The following is a 17500-nucleotide window of genomic DNA, read 5'->3' on the forward strand; positions in this document are numbered from 1 at the left end:
TCTGTCTGTCTGTCTGTCTGTCTGTCTGTCTGTCTGTGTCTTTCTATCTATCTATCTATCTATCTATCTATCTATCTATCTATCTATCTATCTATCTATCTATCTATCTTTAAATCTATCAATCTATCTGTCTGTCTGTCTGTCTATCTATCTATCTATCTATCTATCTATCTATCTATCTATCTATCTATCTATCTATCTATCTATCTATCTATCTATCTACATTTACATTTACATTTGCAGCATTTAGCAGACGCCTTATCCAGAGCGACATACAAACGTGCTTTAAATCTCTAGTAATGAATAAATCTACACTGGTACACAAGATTACAAACTCAATATAACTATAACTCGAATTCTACAAACTTGGAAAGTGCTAATGTAGGTATTTTAGGAAGAGGAAGGTCTTCAGTCGTCGCTTAAAGATAATCAGAGACTCTGCTGTACGGACATCTAGGGGAAGTTCATTCCACCACATCGGTGCCAGAACAGAGAAGAGCCTTGAATTGTACTTACCTCTCATTCTGAGAGAAGGTGGTACCAATCGAGCAGTGCTGGAGGATCTCAGACAGCGTGGTGCAGTGCGAGATGTGATGAGGTCACTGAGGTAAGATGGTGCTGGTCCATTTTTGGCCTTGTAGGCATCATCAGTGTTTTGAATCTGATACGTGCAGCTACTGGAAGCCAGTGAAGGGAGTGCAGCAGTGGGGTGGTGTGGGAGAACTTGGGCAGATTGAACACAAGTCGTGCAGCTGAATTTTGGATAATTTGCATCTATCTATCTATCTATCTATCTATCTATCTATCTATCTATCTATCTATCTATCTATCTATCTATCTATCTATCTCTCTGTCTAGATCTATCCATCCATCCATCTATCTATCTATCTATCTATCTATCTATCTATCTATCTATCTATCTGTCTGTCTGTCTGTCTGTCTGTCTGTCTGTCTGTCTATCTATCTATCTATCTATCTATCTATCTATCTATCTATCTATCTGTCTATCTATCTATCATTATATAATAATAATTATTATTATTATAAAAGCCTGACACCCTCTTCCACACACACACACACACACACACACACACACACACACACACACACACTTCTTTTAACAAACCCCCACCCCTTATATCCCCCTCCTCCCCGCGCGCCCTTTGCTGAGCTCGCTCTCCGTCATTGTTCCGCGCGCGCATTAAAGCACATTCCTGAGCGGCGGAGCTTCACCCCTCTGCCCGGCCTCGCGCGCCTCCCCTCCTCACCCGCATTCCTGCCGAGCACAAACGAGTCCCGCGCGCTGCTTCGGTTTCTCTTCCTCTTTATTTCCCCCCCGTGTCTTTCCTCGCCCTTGTTTTCTTTTTTTTTTCTTTTTTTTAATAAAAATCCAGTTTCTTGCTCTCTAAATTTCTTCTTCTCCTTCCTTTTTTCCTATTGAGGCAAAACTTTTCGCGCGAGATATTGAACTGCGATTCGTTTCGGGGGGTAAAAAAAAAGAAAAGAAAGACGACGTTTTGTTTTGGAGAGAGAGAGAGAGAGAGAGAGAGAGAGAGAGAGAGAAATTCCTCCGCCATTGACTGCAAAAAAAAAGAAACCCTTCAACTTCACCGCGTGCGGAAACTTTGTTTCAAAGCCTCGTTGTTGATTCTTAAGAAAAGAAAAAAAATTATGCACCAGGAGGGAGGAAACCTGAGGAAGACGATGAGCCGAGCGAGCGAGCGTTCCGGTGCCGTTCCACAGTGAAATGCACGAGCTTCTTCTCGCCCTTGCACGCGCACCAGGAGCACCGATGGACCGCTACTACGAGGAGGATCCGGCACGCAGGGCGAGTGAGCTGATGGAGAACCTGTCGCTGTGCGAGACCTACCGAGACGTGAGAGTGGAGCTCGACCCGGACGTGGACTTCGGGCCGGCCGAGCACAAGGGCAGGCGCGCGCACCGGGACGCCTTTTACGCGGACGACGCGTACTGCGGCGCGAGGTCCGAGGTCGCTCTGCCGTGCTACGGCGGCGTCGGCGAGCGGCACCGGAGGTCGTGCGCGCACGCGAGCCCGCGCTCGAGCCTCGCGCACTGCAGCGACGGCAGCGGCGCGCTCAGCCCGCGCTCGAGCTACGCGAGCACCTCCAGCGACGCCAGCAAGCCCTCGAGCCCCGGCTGCGTCGTCGGCTACGAGTGCGCGAGCCGCCCGAGCAGCAACCGCACCAGCGGCGTCAGCATGGGATACGACCAGCGGCACGCGAGCCCGCGCTCCAGCATCTGCGGACCGAGCAGCGCCGGACTTACCCTCAGCCCCAGGTCCAGCATCTCGAGCCACAGCTCCAGGAGCTCGCGGAGCTCTCGGGGATCCATGGGTGCGTGCACGGAGCTCCTGGCTGCCTCGTCGCCCCGCGCCTCTCTGCTCGAAGACGCACTCCTGCAGGACACCGGCGAGGCCAGCGTGCTCCACCGCGCGCACCTCCATCCGTTCACGGTGACCGAAGAGATGCACCACGGCGCCGCGGCCAGATCTCGCGCCCAGGCTCCAAGACTGAAGCTGCCCTACCAGGTGACCCCTGCGCGAGAGAACGGCGCGAGCCAGGCGGAGAGACGGCTCGAGGCCCTCACGCTGGAGCTGGAGAAGGAGCTGGAAATACACATGAAGAAGGAATATTTCGGTAAAGTAGGACCCCGTTATTATCATTGCAACATTTCATAATGATGTTGAAGCAAAAAGCTGAAAAACTCATGCACGTGGAGCATTTCTGGGGATTTGTTTTGTAACACACAGAATGCAGGAGCTCTTCTCCAACAAAGAAGGTGTCACTTCTAACTTGTTGATATGGTACCTGCTTCTATGGAGGTCAGAGCAAAGATTGCATTGTTAATACTTGAGTTGCAGTGTAACATTTGAGGTTATTATTTATTTATTTTTAACTTCACTGGATTGTTTTCTTGAAGACTGAGTCTAAGTACCTTTTTTTTTTCATCTTTTGTAAAATGCTTGATTACATGAGTACCCTAAGTACACCTTTCCAGGTACACAAAAGGTATCCTGCTTTTTTTTTTCTAAAAGTGTATCTTTCTGCGCTGAACCCTTGTGAGAAAGTTGTGCGATTGTTGTGCGCTACACAACACCGAGGTGTTTTTGGTAGATTTGTCTCGATTGTTAGGTTTTGTGTGTTGTGTATTTCTAAGCGAGTTGAACTGCATTACTGTTTATAGTCTGGGTGCTGAAACAAAGCCTCGCGTTGTGCATCTTAAAGGGTGTGTGTGAGTCATGTGTGGTGTGTAGAAGTGTCTTAAAAGCAGGTGGGGTCGTTTCCCACATGGGTTTGTGACTGAGGTTCATTGTGTGTGGTGACTCCGCATTGTACGAGGCCGGGCTTAATCTCAGCCTGGGAAACCGAGCCGAGCGAGGTGCACAGGTAATGTCTATTATTTAATCGTTTCATCTGTGAACAGGAGAGTCTGGTCTGCCCTGTGAATCATGGGATTTTCTCAGACATCAATCCACCACCACTTACTTTACTCACTGCTGATACTGATGAGTGTCATTACTTGCGTCATTGTTTGTTTGTTTTTGTTTTGTTTTGAGAGACTGAATGAGACGTTAAAAAAAAAGGTCATCATAAAAACAAGAAATGTTCCCTTTCCTCATCTCAAATGTCGGCCTGGGCATGTTGGGTGTGTTTAGTTTTTTGCTCATTTACTGTTACTGATTTCGGTCAGATTTTTTATTAAATTCCTTAAATTCCTATAACCAGAAAAGCTGATTGGTTGAAGGTGAAAGGACACAGGAAGTAAAAGGCACTTGTTCGAATCTGAATCATTAGAAAGCCATGAAATCTGAGGTCGGATCAAAATGAGTGGCAGATTGGTCCTAAGTACCATAATTTCCGGACTATTAAGCACACCCAAATATAAGCCGCACCCACTGAATTTGACAGATTTTTATTTTGAACATAAATACGCCGCACTTGTCTATAAGCTGCAGGTGTCTACACTGAAACTAATGAACTTTACACTGGCTTTAATGAAAGACAGTGTCTGTTACACGGCTTGTATCTAAACAGTAGCCTACCAAGAAAGTCATTGTTTACTGTCTTCCTCCTTCCTTTCACAACAATTTCTCTCGGGAGTTTTTTTTTTTGGCATCGTCGTGCGTTTAAAAATCACCATCGGTGAATCTTTTCTCCCGATGCCGTGCAGCTCAGAACACAGGTGAAGTGTGTTTTCATGCCCGGTTGTTTTCAGCGTGACGAATGATTCGCATTTCCTGTAGACAGTCCGAGTGAGCAGCAGGTTAAACGTCAGAGGAACATCATCCATATTTATGATGTGGTGCGGCCCGATTCAGTGGGAGCGCATCTGATTTAATATAAAGAGTTTCATTGGTTCACCTGAACCCGTTCGGAAATTTCATTGGTCTGATGTTATCGGGCTCAGTTTTTTGGCTTGAAGCTTGTGAAAGTGGGAAAAACACAGGAAAAATCCATAAATAAGCCGCTTCATTGTTTAAGCCGCGAGGTTCAAAACGTGGGGAAAAAAAATGGCGGCTTATAGTCCGGAAAATACGGTAGTCGCTATTAATACTTTATGAAGTGCTTATGGACAATGACTGGAGCTTCTTGTGGTAAAATTTGCTTTTCTTCAATCCGTCTTTTCTCATATTGCTGTTGGTTGCTTACAAGATCAGTAACACGGTTTAAACGTAAACATATTCGCGGATGTCTGTGTTTATATTCTGAATTAACCGACATCATATGTTGCACCTCATTTCAATTTTCTCGTAGATTGTGAGACAAACTGATGACAGAAGGAATATAGTCCGCCTTAACAATGGCTCCAGATGTTTTTAGATTTGGACTAGCACCATGTTTTAGCTAACTTCTCGCTTCTGGCTCCATTGTTATCGATATCACTTTTTTCGGTGAGCTAGCTTGTTTGTTGTAGGATTTTTGTTTTGTTCTGATGAAAAACTTAATGAACTTATAGTGAACTATATAAGCTAATAGGAGGTGATATCTTTGTGATTAAAGCATTGGATTTTGAAATCCAAGGTCGTGAGTTTAAATCCCAGTTGGGCCCCTAAACAAGGCCCTTAACTTCATAGCTGCTCCGTTGTACGAATGTTATAATTGTAAGTCGCTTATAACCCTATTAAAAAACGTATAAAGCTGACTAGTTGAACACTGCAGTTATGAGTGTGTGGTTAGCGTTTTGTACTAGCATCCATTTCCATATTAGCAAAACAAACTAGCTAACAAACTGTACTAGCTTTCAACACTCACCACAGGCACCAGTGATCTCAGCTACTTCTGCTTTATTATTCTTTGTAATGTTTTTATATAATGATGGTTGTATATGAACGGAAAACATCAAATTATGATATTAATATGTTGTTCTTCCAAATTTAAACGTCAAACAGCAAATGGATCCTCAGGAACTGAGGCAACATGATTCATATGACTGGGTACAGACGAAGTTCGAGGCAAATCGAATGTCCCGTTCACGCATGTGTTGGAGTTCAGAGGAGATCTTTGACTGGTGCTTGCTAGTCTGAGCAGAGACTTTATACAGTGTCAGAAACCGCATAAGCAAGTCCGAACAACTCGGTTACAGTTGGTGTGATTATATCAGTCTACACTGTACTGAACCTGATCCAGCAATTATTTACATTAGCATTATGGCTGTAGTGCGAAAGCAAAGCAAACGGCCTGAAACGAATCTGATTAAAACAGGAAATCGATTACGTTCGGGGGGAAAATATGGTCAAATTTGGCTGAACTGTCACTTCCTGTTAAAGCACAGTTTAGGACTTGTTGAACTTTTAGTACCCACTAAACTGGAGGCTTTCGATTTGTCTTCATTGTGTGTGTGTGTGTGTGTGTGTGTGTGTGTGTGTGTGTGTGTGTGAGGTTTGCTCCTTGCATCACTGTTTGCCCGGTAACAGCATGCGTTGGCTTTGTCTCTTATCTCCAGCATGCGTATTTGACAGTGTGTGTGTGTGTGTGTTCATGGCCACTAGCAGCGACAAACTCAAGCATTCACTAAACAACCTGGCTCTTTTGCACATGCACCCTGCTGACTGCTGATTGGTTATGCCCGCTCCAGGCAGGTCACAGCAGTCTGGCCGTCGACCAATCAAAGCAGAGATGGACAGGATCTCGCTCTGCGCTTTTGAAGGTGTAACGTCGTGTACCGCTTGGTATGCACTGTTTACACGTGTGTTCCAGGGTCAGATGAGCGTGGGTGTGCGCTCCTGTGTGTTTTCCAGAGTCAAGCGAGTGGGTGTATGTGTGTGTTCCCATGTGTGTTCCCATTTGTGTGTATTACAGTGTCAGTAAAACGTGTGTATGTGTTCTCAAAAACTTTTTACGGAAGCTTTCAAATCGAATTTTGTGGGTAAATCTATGACACAAACACGTTTTTATTGTCAATTACGTAATTATGTACTTATTTACTTACACACATACACTCAGGGTAGTAAAAGGCTCAATAAAGGCTCACTGTTCTCGGCTGATCCAGCGATGCTGCTGCTCATGAGTTCATACAGAGTCGTTATGTAAGATGTCTTCTTTATCGGTACATTATATATATGACTAAACCCTTTATACTGTTCCTTTGTTCTCCAAAAGGGATGCTGCTTTTAAAAATTTATTTTAAATCTGGTCATTATTGCAGAAATCTTGTCACTTTTCCACGTTTTACAAACGAGTTCCTTGAAACTTTAAAAACTTTAAAGCTCTGTTAAAAGTCGAGTTGTTAACAATTCTGGCAAAAATCCTTTTTTTTACTGTTAAGATGAACTCATATTTTATGATTAATTTTGCCCATTAAACACCAAACCATGAATAATTCAGGGACTACTTTTCAGGTGGAAGGATCTTAGCTCTGTTGTGTTGATTTTTAACCATGTTTCTGATGTATTTCATAAAAGTGCAGACAAATTGGCAGCTTCATCCTCCTACACACAACAATCCACAATCCACCACTTTATCCCCATTTTGGGGGGTAAATTCTCAACCAATTTATAAATTTACCAACCAGGAGGGTGAAGGCGAGCATGTGCTTCCTCCGAAACCCAGGCGGAGAAAGGACATTTTTTTCAATTCTACTGCATCAACAAGTGCTGCTTTGCCCTCTTTTACATACAAGAGCTCCTAGAAAAGTGCGATTGACTGATTGTGACTGGCAGAAGAAATATTTCTCTTGAATTTGAAGTGGATTTGCTTTGAAACCTACCAACGTGTCTGTTGTAGGTTAGATTAGATTAGCAAATTCTAGGGCAGACAGCAGCCAGATTTTATTACTAGTACGATCTGATTAGCAAATGCTTGTAAATGTAATGGCACCCTGATGGCTGACGGTTTTAAGAGACACTGACATCTCGTCAATCTGTTCAACATTACAAACTGAGACAAATGCATGTCCCAGAATATACTTTACTGGTTGATGTGGAAAACTGAGAGAGGTGTTTCTCCTGAAAGTGAGTGACATGAGCAGCGCTGCCGGTGTTGGTGCAGCATCCATATACACACACACACACACACACTCGAGTGTAAACCAGGCCTTAGAGTGCAAGTCTTCTCTTAACATCTTTCAATAGTATTTTCTTCTGAGTTTCAACTAGAAAAGTTGCCTGCATTTTCTTCTTTGCCTCTGGTTATTGTGTGCAAACTAGAAACACAGTGCAAGAGAAGAGTGAATACACTGTTTTTGACCAACTTTCTGTTGCAATGGCTCATTGATTTTCATTTTTTGTGTGTGTGTTTTATTTCAGCGCAGGATTATAAAAACTCAACTATATTGAAAACTTAAAAAAAAGAGTGCTCTTCTCTAGGGTTACTGGTAAATCATGGAAGGAAAGGTGTGTCTGTTTGTGTGTGTGTGTGTGTGTGTGTGTGTGTGTGTGTGTGTGTGAGGTTTGCTCCTTGCATCACTGTTTGCCCGGTAACAGCATGCGTTGGCTTTGTCTCTTATCTCCAGCATGCGTATTTGACAGTGTGTGTGTGTGTGTGTGTTCATGGCCACTAGCAGCGACAAACTCAAGCATTCACTAAACAACCTGGCTCTTTTGCACATGCACCCTGCTGACTGCTGATTGGTTATGCCCGCTCCAGGCAGGTCACAGCAGTCTGGCCGTCGACCAATCAAAGCAGAGATGGACAGGATCTCGCTCTGCGCTTTTGAAGGTGTAACGTCGTGTACCGCTTGGTATGCACTGTTTACACGTGTGTTCCAGGGTCAGATGAGCGTGGGTGTGCGCTCCTGTGTGTTTTCCAGAGTCAAGCGAGTGGGTGTATGTGTGTGTTCCCATGTGTGTTCCCATTTGTGTGTATTACAGTGTCAGTAAAACGTGTGTGTATGTGTTCTCAAAAAACTTTTTTACGGGAAGCTTTCAAATCGGAATTTTGTGGGTAAATCTATGACACAAACACGTTTTTTATTGTCAATTACGTAATTATGTACTTATTTACTTACACACATACACTCAGGGTAGTAAAAGGCTCAATAAAGGCTCACTGTTCTCGGCTGATCCAGCGATGCTGCTGCTCATGAGTTCATACAGAGTCGTTATGTAAGATGTCTTCTTTATCGGTACATTATATATATGACTAAACCCTTTATACTGTTCCTTTGTTCTCCAAAAGGGATGCTGCGGCTTTTAAAAATTTATTTTAAATCTGGTCATTATTGCAGAAATCTTGTCACTTTTCCACGTTTCTACAAACGAGTTCCTTCGAAACTTTAAAAAACTTTAAAGCTCTGTTAAAAGTCGAGTTGTTAACAATTCTGGCAAAAATCCTTTTTTTTACTGTTAAGATGAACTCATATTTTATGATTAATTTTGCCCATTAAACACCAAACCATGAATAATTCAGGGACTACTTTTTCAGGTGGAAGGATCTTAGCTCTGTTGTGTTGATTTTTAACCATGTTTCTGATGTATTTCATAAAAGTGCAGACAAATTGGCAGCTTCATCCTCCTACACACAACAATCCACAATCCACCACTTTATCCCCATTTTGGGGGGGGGGGGTAAATTCTCAACCAATTTATAAATTTACCAACCAGGAGGGTGAAGGCGAGCATGTGCTTCCTCCGAAACCCAGGCGGAGAAAGGACATTTTTTTCAATTCTACTGCATCAACAAGTGCTGCTTTGCCCTCTTTTACATACAAGAGCTCCTAGAAAAGTGCGATTGACTGATTGTGACTGGCAGAAGAAATATTTCTCTTGAATTTGAAGTGGATTTGCTTTGAAACCTACCAACGTGTCTGTTGTAGGTTAGATTAGATTAGCAAATTCTAGGGCAGACAGCAGCCAGATTTTATTACTAGTACGATCTGATTAGCAAATGCTTGTAAATGTAATGGCACCCTGATGGCTGACGGGTTTTAAGAGACACTGACATCTCGTCAATCTGTTCAACATTACAAACTGAGACAAATGCATGTCCCAGAATATACTTTACTGGTTGATGTGGAAAATTGGGAGAGGTGTTTCTCCTGAAAGTGAGTGACATGAGCAGCGCTGCCGGTGTTGGTGCAGCATCCATATACACACACACACACACACACTCGAGTGTAAACCAGGCCTTAGAGTGCAAGTCTTCTCTTAACATCTTTCAATAGTATTTTCTTCTGAGTTTCAACTAGAAAAGTTGCCTGCATTTTCTTCTTTGCCTCTGGTTATTGTGTGCAAACTAGAAACACAGTGCAAGAGAAGAGTGAATACACTGTTTTTGACCAACTTTCTGTTGCAATGGCTCATTGATTTTCATTTTTTGTGTGTGTGTTTTATTTCAGCGCAGGATTATAAAAACTCGACTATATTGAAAACTTTAAAAAAAGAGTGCTCTTCTCTAGGGTTACTGGTAAATCATGGAAGGGAAAGGTGTGTCTGTTTGTGTGTGTGTGTGTGTGTGTGTGTGTGTGTGTGTGTTAGCCAAGTGACCATGCACACAAATTCTCTTCCCTTTGTAAAAGAAAAAACTTCTTGGTTACCGTGACAACCTTGTCCCGAAAAATTGATAGTCATGCAGGGTGTTTGGCTCCGTGGCTCACGGTAGAATAATCCCCCTACACCCTCCATCACTCCGTAATTCTTTTTGTGTATCTGCATTCCTCTCTCTCTCTCTCTCTCTCTCTCTCTCTCTCTCTCTCTCTCTCTCTCTCTCTTCTTTCTCTATCTCTCTTCTTTCTGATGCTTTCCAATCTCTCTTTCCCCTGACTCACTTTCACATTCTTGCAATCTCACTCCTTCTCTCTTTTTTTTTGTTATCTCCCCCAGTGTTTTTTTCTATCTTTCTTTCCTCTATACACGTCCGTCTTATTCTATACTTTCTCTCTTTTCATGCATCTTGCTACCTGTTCAGGGGGGGCGACCCCAGACTTTTGGCACGTGACTCCGGCTCGGCATCCAGACGCAACCGGTGGGGGTAAAGTCTGATTGTCTGCTTAGAATGATAATGAACACACACACACACACACACACACACACACACACACACACACACACACACACACAGGGGCATTGCTGTGTCTGCGTTGGGCTGTGTCAGCAGCGCTACACCCACACGTAGCCCCGGGAGCTCTCTTGTGGGTAAATAAAGCCAGGTGGTACTTTCTTGCCTGAAGGATAGAGTAACAAAAAACTTGCTTATTTGTTTCCAAGCTCGTTTGAAAAGACGGTTGCAGGATGTGCACGCTTGCGCTATTATCGTCATGGGAACGACAGTCATCTGCCTTGATGTTTCTTCACGTTGGGCTCTGTATAAATACAGCAGTCTGTTTCAGTGTAGATGTTATTTAGAGATCCAGAATCTGACTCTGTTTGTACTGTTGGATTCAGGACTTTGGGCAGAGTTTTCCAGCTTCTGCAATGCATTGTGGGGCATTATGATTATGGCCAGGAATGCTGGATAGATATCAGATTTGACATCGGCTGTGCAGGGCAATTCACTGATGAATTTTTATGGTTAAAAACATAAAAAATGCATCAGGGGCATCAATATATTGCTGCAGATGTTCTTATTCAGAGCGACTTGCAGAGGTGCTAATATACTTTTTAACCATAGATTTGACGATTTTTGAGCTTGTGCAATAGAGATATGAAAAACACCGAAAATCTCAAGATTTTATTCTTTCTCAGCTAAACAGTCGTCAGAACAAACACAGGAAAAATACGAGGAAAATTCAAACATTCCACATTTAGTCCTCATTTGCTGCCACTGTTCTGGGAAGATGTTCCATTAGATTTTGGAGTGTGCTTGTGAAGATTTGTGCTCGTTCAGCCATTAAGGGTGTTAGTAAAGGCAGGTACTGATGTCGGTGATGTGAGGAGGAATGGAGTGCAGTCAGCGTTCACATTCATTGCAAATGTGTTGAGTCGGGATGAGGTCTGAGCTCTATAGCAGGCCACTTAAGATCTCCAACCCATGTAAAGAATATCTTCATGGAGCTTTCTTTGTGCACAGAGGCATTGCCATTCTGGGACAGGTTTTGGGTTTTCTATTTTACGTGAAGGGAAAATTAAATGCTATGTGTGCTTCAATTGAGAGCCTCCAACTTTGTGGTTGTAGAGAAGGACTATAAATCGCTGGAAAAGTCAGGTGTCCCGATACTCTTGTTTGTACAGTGTACACGCTTCGGCATTATAATGGTTTATTCTAGGTGAATTTTTTAACACAGGAGGGCTAAAACCAACATTCAAGTTTTCTACGATACAGTTGTGTTTTTATGTGATACATTTTTGACCCATTTTTTTGACACATTAACTAATGTTAATTTTATTACAATTATATTTTTACACGTTTTATACAAATTCAATGCAATATCTCTGTTTATAACCTAAACTATACACCATGTTATATTGCATGTATCGTAGAAAAGGATCGTGATGAGACGTTTTTCCCGTATCGCCCAGCCCTAATTCAGAGCACTTACAGTAATGTAGCTTTGATCGCTCAGATTGTTTTTACGTTTCATTTACAATAACTTGTACCCTCCGGCTAATATATTATTAGCACAGCAGGATCCTGTTTCACAGTTAGACACTGGAATGAATAGCGGTGCAGCAGGAAGTGGTGCGAGTTTTGCTCATGCGGAGAACAATGCACACCGTGGCGTTTCTCCAGCTGTTCCTCATCAGAAACGCCAGTGTCTTAAAGAGGAAGTGTGTACCAGTGTGTACCAGGTGAAGCTGCACTGATCAGGGCGAATACAAGGAGAAGGAGTTGATGTATGGTAGGAAGTTGTCTAGCCATTCAGACAGGTCTGGGTCAGCTTACTGCTGGAAGTGTATGGTCTGGACTCGTGACTGTTATTGAAATGGAAAGGAATTTCCTGGCAGTTTGCCAAAAGAAAAAATGATAGATAGATAGATAGATAGATAGATAGATAGATAGATAGATAGATAGATAGATAGAAATAATTTTATTGTCCTTTAATGATGTGATGCGTCGATTTAAAAAGTTGCCATTTGTATCGTGATGCAACTTTATTAACATATTTTCATCAGTGAAAACTGATTAATTTAAATATAATTATCAGTAAACTTTTATTATTTAGAAAGTAATTTGTGACCAATACTGTATTTGATATGTAGGTTGATTTCTTCTCGCTAAACTGTTTCATAAGCACGTTCTCTCTGCTGCTACGTGAACAAATCGCCAAAATAAATATTTGAATATGGCTAAAATTACTTTCTGGCTTTGCATTAAACGATTCTTTGACTTTGTTTGAATTGGGAAGTGGTTTCGCGTTGGTTAAGATGTTGGGACTTCTGAATGAAAAGTTTTAATCCAAGCACTGCCAAGCTGTCAATGTTGGTCCCTTGAGCAAAACCATTAACCCTCAACTTCTCAGTTCTATAAATTAGATATTGTAAGTTGTTCTTTATAGGGGCATCTACAAAGTGCCATAAGTGAAAATGACTCTTTAAATATGGCATAAATGACATTTGAATTCAGTCTAAATGGCTCTTTGAATATGACCTAAATGTTATTAGCAGCCTAAATGACAAAAAAAAAAAAAACCTTGCATTAAATCAGATTTCTCCTCAGAGTCAACTCACATTTGTATGTTGGTTCAAAGTGGACTAAATAAAATATAAATGGACTGTTACAAGATGAGGGCTGAGATTAATAGAGCATTAACTCTCTCTTTACCCAAAACACTGAGCCCTTGTTAGGAATCTGTGTAGTTTTTAATTGATGTAGTCTTATTCTCATATCAGTTAGTGTTAGATGTTCACTTCAGGGATCAGCATATGGCATAGCAAAGAACAAAAATAATCAAGGTGATGGCTGACTAACTTACACAAACATAAATAAACAGAAAAACATTATTCCCCCAACTTCCTTAGCCCTAAAACAGGAGAAAAACTAAGGGATGAATAAATGTCAAGTTTTCCGAACTATTGTACTCCATGTTTCGAGAATACATTCTACTTACTGGTGCCTCAACACTAGTGCAAGATTGTGGACTTGTGTAGGGAAAGTGGCTTTACATTAATCTGTTGGTACCAATACCCATGTATTGATCAGTATGATCAGCTCTTTGTGGATGCACGGCGTGTTATTGTGTAGGAACGGCTTCAGGCTTTCGTGTGCAAAAATGTTTTTTTAATCATTCTGGCTAGAAAAGAGATGAACTTTTTTCATGGTGTTCTCAGTGCAAGTTCTCAGTCACACCACAGAGGTGAGCTAATTGCAGTGCTCCAGGCCTCTGAAGGTCTAGTTTTATGCAGCAATAACCATAACAACACTTTCCCCAGTATAATTACCATAGAAACGGGAAGTAACGTCGCAAGTTAAACCGACATTCGTTGCTGAGTGCAGATAACTTCTACACCTAATGCAGACCTACACCTGGGTTTTGTTGATGTTAAACACAGACCAACAATTTTAAGAGGATCAAGGATCGTGTCTCTGGACTGCTCCTGGGTCTTTAAAGTATCGTCTGGAAATGTCTGGAAAAAGAAGCGTGAAAGTGTGAGAATGAAGTGAGAAAGCATCACAGCAGGTGTGATCAGGTATCACTTTCAGTTCTGTAAGGGCAGGGAGTGGAGGAAAGAGAGTACAGGGCTGGTATGGTGATGAAAAGCTCAACCGCAGGAAGACATATGAACGGTGTAAACTTTTTAAAGATGGCCATACGTCAATCAGTGACAATCCCGTTCCTGGTGGTTCCTTGATGACGAAGTGAAGCAGGCTGTGCTAGGACGGTTCAGGAGAACTGGCAAATCTTTCCATGATGAATCTTTCTAGGCGTTAGTTAAACGCTGAAAAATTGGCCTAGGCACATATTTCTTTTTAAAAATGTATATGTTTTATTCTTGTGGTACCAAATGGTCCATGGAGAGGTACAGATTTGATTTGCATAAAACACAACCCATCACACAATTACGATCATAACATGAACATAAGGTGTGTGATGATACGCATATATATATTTTTATACATAGGGTTTGCGATGCAGTATGTTCTGCTATGGTTTGAATATTTATTTTTTGTGAAAACCAGCTGTCATGCATGCGAGCGAGTTAAAAAGGGCAAAATAAATCACTACAGTGTGTGTCTGAGGAGAACATGTTGGGCTGCTGCTGTTCATGTTTGAGGAACAGTAACAGGAAGCGCTGCTCTAATGAGCTGTGTGAGTTTCATTCCAGGAGTTTGGCTTATGGAGCTTCAGACGCTTGAGGAAGGAATCAATTGGGTCTGGAGTCGTTTACCAGCTCGAGCTGGAACACCGACGCTTTAAAGGAAAATCGTGATTCATAGGCATCCTGTTTATTTGTTCATTAACATGTATTGCATGTGTGTTGGGAGTATCTTTGTAAGTAGGTATGAATGTACGTGTGTGTGTGTGTGTGTGTGTGGCGTGTGAGTCGACCTCCCCGAGTGCGACGCTGTGTCTCAGAGGCGCGTTGACCTCGGGGCGACCCCGGGCTTTGAACCTGCCCTCGCTGTGGAATGCGACCCCCCCTGGTGGAGACCGGCCATGTCGTGCGTGAAAACTCCGCAGTCATCTCAGCGCCTTGTGCTGATTCATTCTTCTATAATGCCAAGCGATTGTTCTTTAACTAAAAGTGGACGATGACCGCTGCTCTTCACGCCCCACTGATTAGCATGAGCATTATTACGTTTACTCTGAATTGCCTATTTTATAAATACACCTCGAATAACTGTACTCTGTTAATGTCTAAAGACAGTATATACTTATTTTTTTACAAAGCTCATAACTTATTAACAATCTTATTTAGGTGTTACCCAGAATTTCAGAACTCAGTAATACCCAGAAGTGTTGCGATTGGGCCAAAGCGATGTTGATGGGGATCGTTAATAGTAATATTTTGACTTTCTCATCTTCCTGTAATGGGTCAAATATATTTTTATATCACATTTAAAGTATAGCAGAGGTTTAACGGTACATGTATTCGGAACGGACCGTTACGGTACAGGACTTTCAGTGCCGTGCACACGTGTACCTAATCGACCCTTTCTACTTGCGGTACGTAGTTAAAATCCGAATTGCCTCACAAACATTAAATGGCGGTCCGCCATTTTGTTTAGTCTTCGCCTCTCACTTTGAGCGCAGTGTCACATGATTTGTACTGCCAATGTGGAAAAACTCAGATTTTGTTCTGCACATGTGCGAAATCACTTCCACTTCCTGTCATCGCCAACGTTTTTACAACAGACTAGCGATATGAATTCTTTGGCATTTTGGCGTACAGTTTCAAGAATTTTTCTTCAAAGAGTAAATCCTTACAATTCTACATATCGAGGGAGTAAATGAATGAAGGATGGAAGGAAGGAATTCATTTATGAATAAATAAAATGAACGAATAAACAAATAATCTTCTGTTTATTAAATTCAGACATTTGCTAAAGTATACTGAAATAAGTAGAATAGTTAAGAACATATCTTTAGAAAATTCAATATTAAATTATATATCTGAATCACACAAACATTTAAAGTTTACACAAATGTAAATTTAATAATAATAATTTATCACTTTTATGTCATTTATTAAAATTCGTGACAATTTAATAGATTACTCAATTGAATCATTTCAAATGGCATTTAGAGATATATAGGTAAAAGATGCGGCATTGTTGTTTCAACGTGTGGAATTACAGCTCACCAGGTTTGGACAGAAATCTGATTATGAAACCACGGAGAGACAATATTTCAGATAAAACATTTTCCTCATTAGTCGTAAGAAGCAGTAGAGAGGTATCTTTGTGCATTTGGGACGCATAGTACGGTGCTTATGTGCTGCTGTGGAACTTTGTGCATTTATTCCTTCCCCTTCAGTTCCCACTTACACTCGTGAGCGTTGCTCCGGTGGTGATTACTCATTAGTTCGCAAAGAAAATATTGGCACGAAGAAAAATAATAGCCGATAGAGCCTGAGGCATGAATCTGTTTGGTGAATTATCATCCGCAACAGGGAAAAAAGGCCATACCCACCTGTCCTTTAAACCCTAGTGTGGTGTCAATGAGCTGCTGCAGTTGTTTGAGGAACAATATTAACCGTACTCTAATAAACTGTACGGACATCTGCTGAGAAGTTTGGTTCATGAAGATCCAAATGCTTGAGGAATAATTTACTCTAGAATCATTTAACATGAATAAATCAATCATTGATCTGCTTGAGCTGGAACACTAAAGATTCATATTATTTTGCACAATGCCAGACAGGCAGGATCCACTGCATGACACCGGAGACAATATACAAGTAGAGACAGGTCACTGCTTGAAATTTGTAATGCGACAGTGTGTAAAACTCAGCATGGGGCCTGAATTCGGTGCAGTAAATGCCTTAAAAAGGGGCATAATGAGAAGGCAGGTCTGTCAGATTCTCACACTGATGTATTCACAGTTATGGGACACTCCAGTCGCTAAGACAGTCCTACGAAAATGTGAAGAAAAAGAAAAGGGCTTTTTACTTGTCACATGTAAATTACAGCGTATTCTTTCTTCGCATATCCCAGCAAGGTTAGGAAGCTGGGGGTCAGCCATGATACACCGCCCCTGGATCACAGAGTGTTGAGGGTTAATAGTGTTGCTCAGGGGCCCCAAGACCGGCAGATTGGCGATACCGGAGCTTCAGATCAGTAACCCGTAATCAGTAATTGATATAACAATATCTGTGTAAGTTGTAAAAGATTAGGTCAACTCCAGCATAGCAACTATTGGTCCAAACCAAGACATGAGGCAACTTTTAAATGGCTTCCTATTGGTTATATAGTGCACAACAATAGGGTACAAAAAGCATCAGACAAACGGGACAAGAATCTGTTTGACTGTTGATCAATTCAGTTTTATTTGTGTAGCACTTTTCACAGTGGACTTTGCCCCAGGGGAGCTTTACAGAGATAAATAGATTAAGTATGCATATGCAGGGAGCAGAGAGACAATTGGGATACTTTCATCGTTAAACATCATTAGACGGACTTGTTATGGAGAAATATTTTCGTGTGTGTGTGTTATCGGACCCAAA

At 41.8% G+C, this 17500-nt stretch overlaps 1 protein-coding gene across 2 annotated transcripts in view; it reads left to right on the top strand.

Annotated features, from left to right (window-relative positions):
- Window positions 1-1791: 1791 nt before the first annotated feature.
- Window positions 1792-17500, top strand: part of LOC124395707 (WT1 interacting protein) — a 44279-nt gene continuing 28570 nt past the window's right edge. Inside the window, exon 1 of one of the 2 annotated variants that reach the window (XM_046864465.1) lies at window positions 1792-2657. In XM_046864465.1, coding sequence (XP_046720421.1) covers window positions 1793-2657 — 865 coding nt within the window. In that variant the 5' untranslated portion in view covers window position 1792. The remainder of the gene's footprint in view (window positions 2658-17500) is intronic. The other variant, XM_046864464.1, reaches the window with a different exon arrangement.

The sequence above is a fragment of the Silurus meridionalis genome, chromosome 13 (assembly GCF_014805685.1).
Source record: "Silurus meridionalis isolate SWU-2019-XX chromosome 13, ASM1480568v1, whole genome shotgun sequence".
Taxonomy (NCBI): domain Eukaryota; kingdom Metazoa; phylum Chordata; class Actinopteri; order Siluriformes; family Siluridae; genus Silurus; species Silurus meridionalis.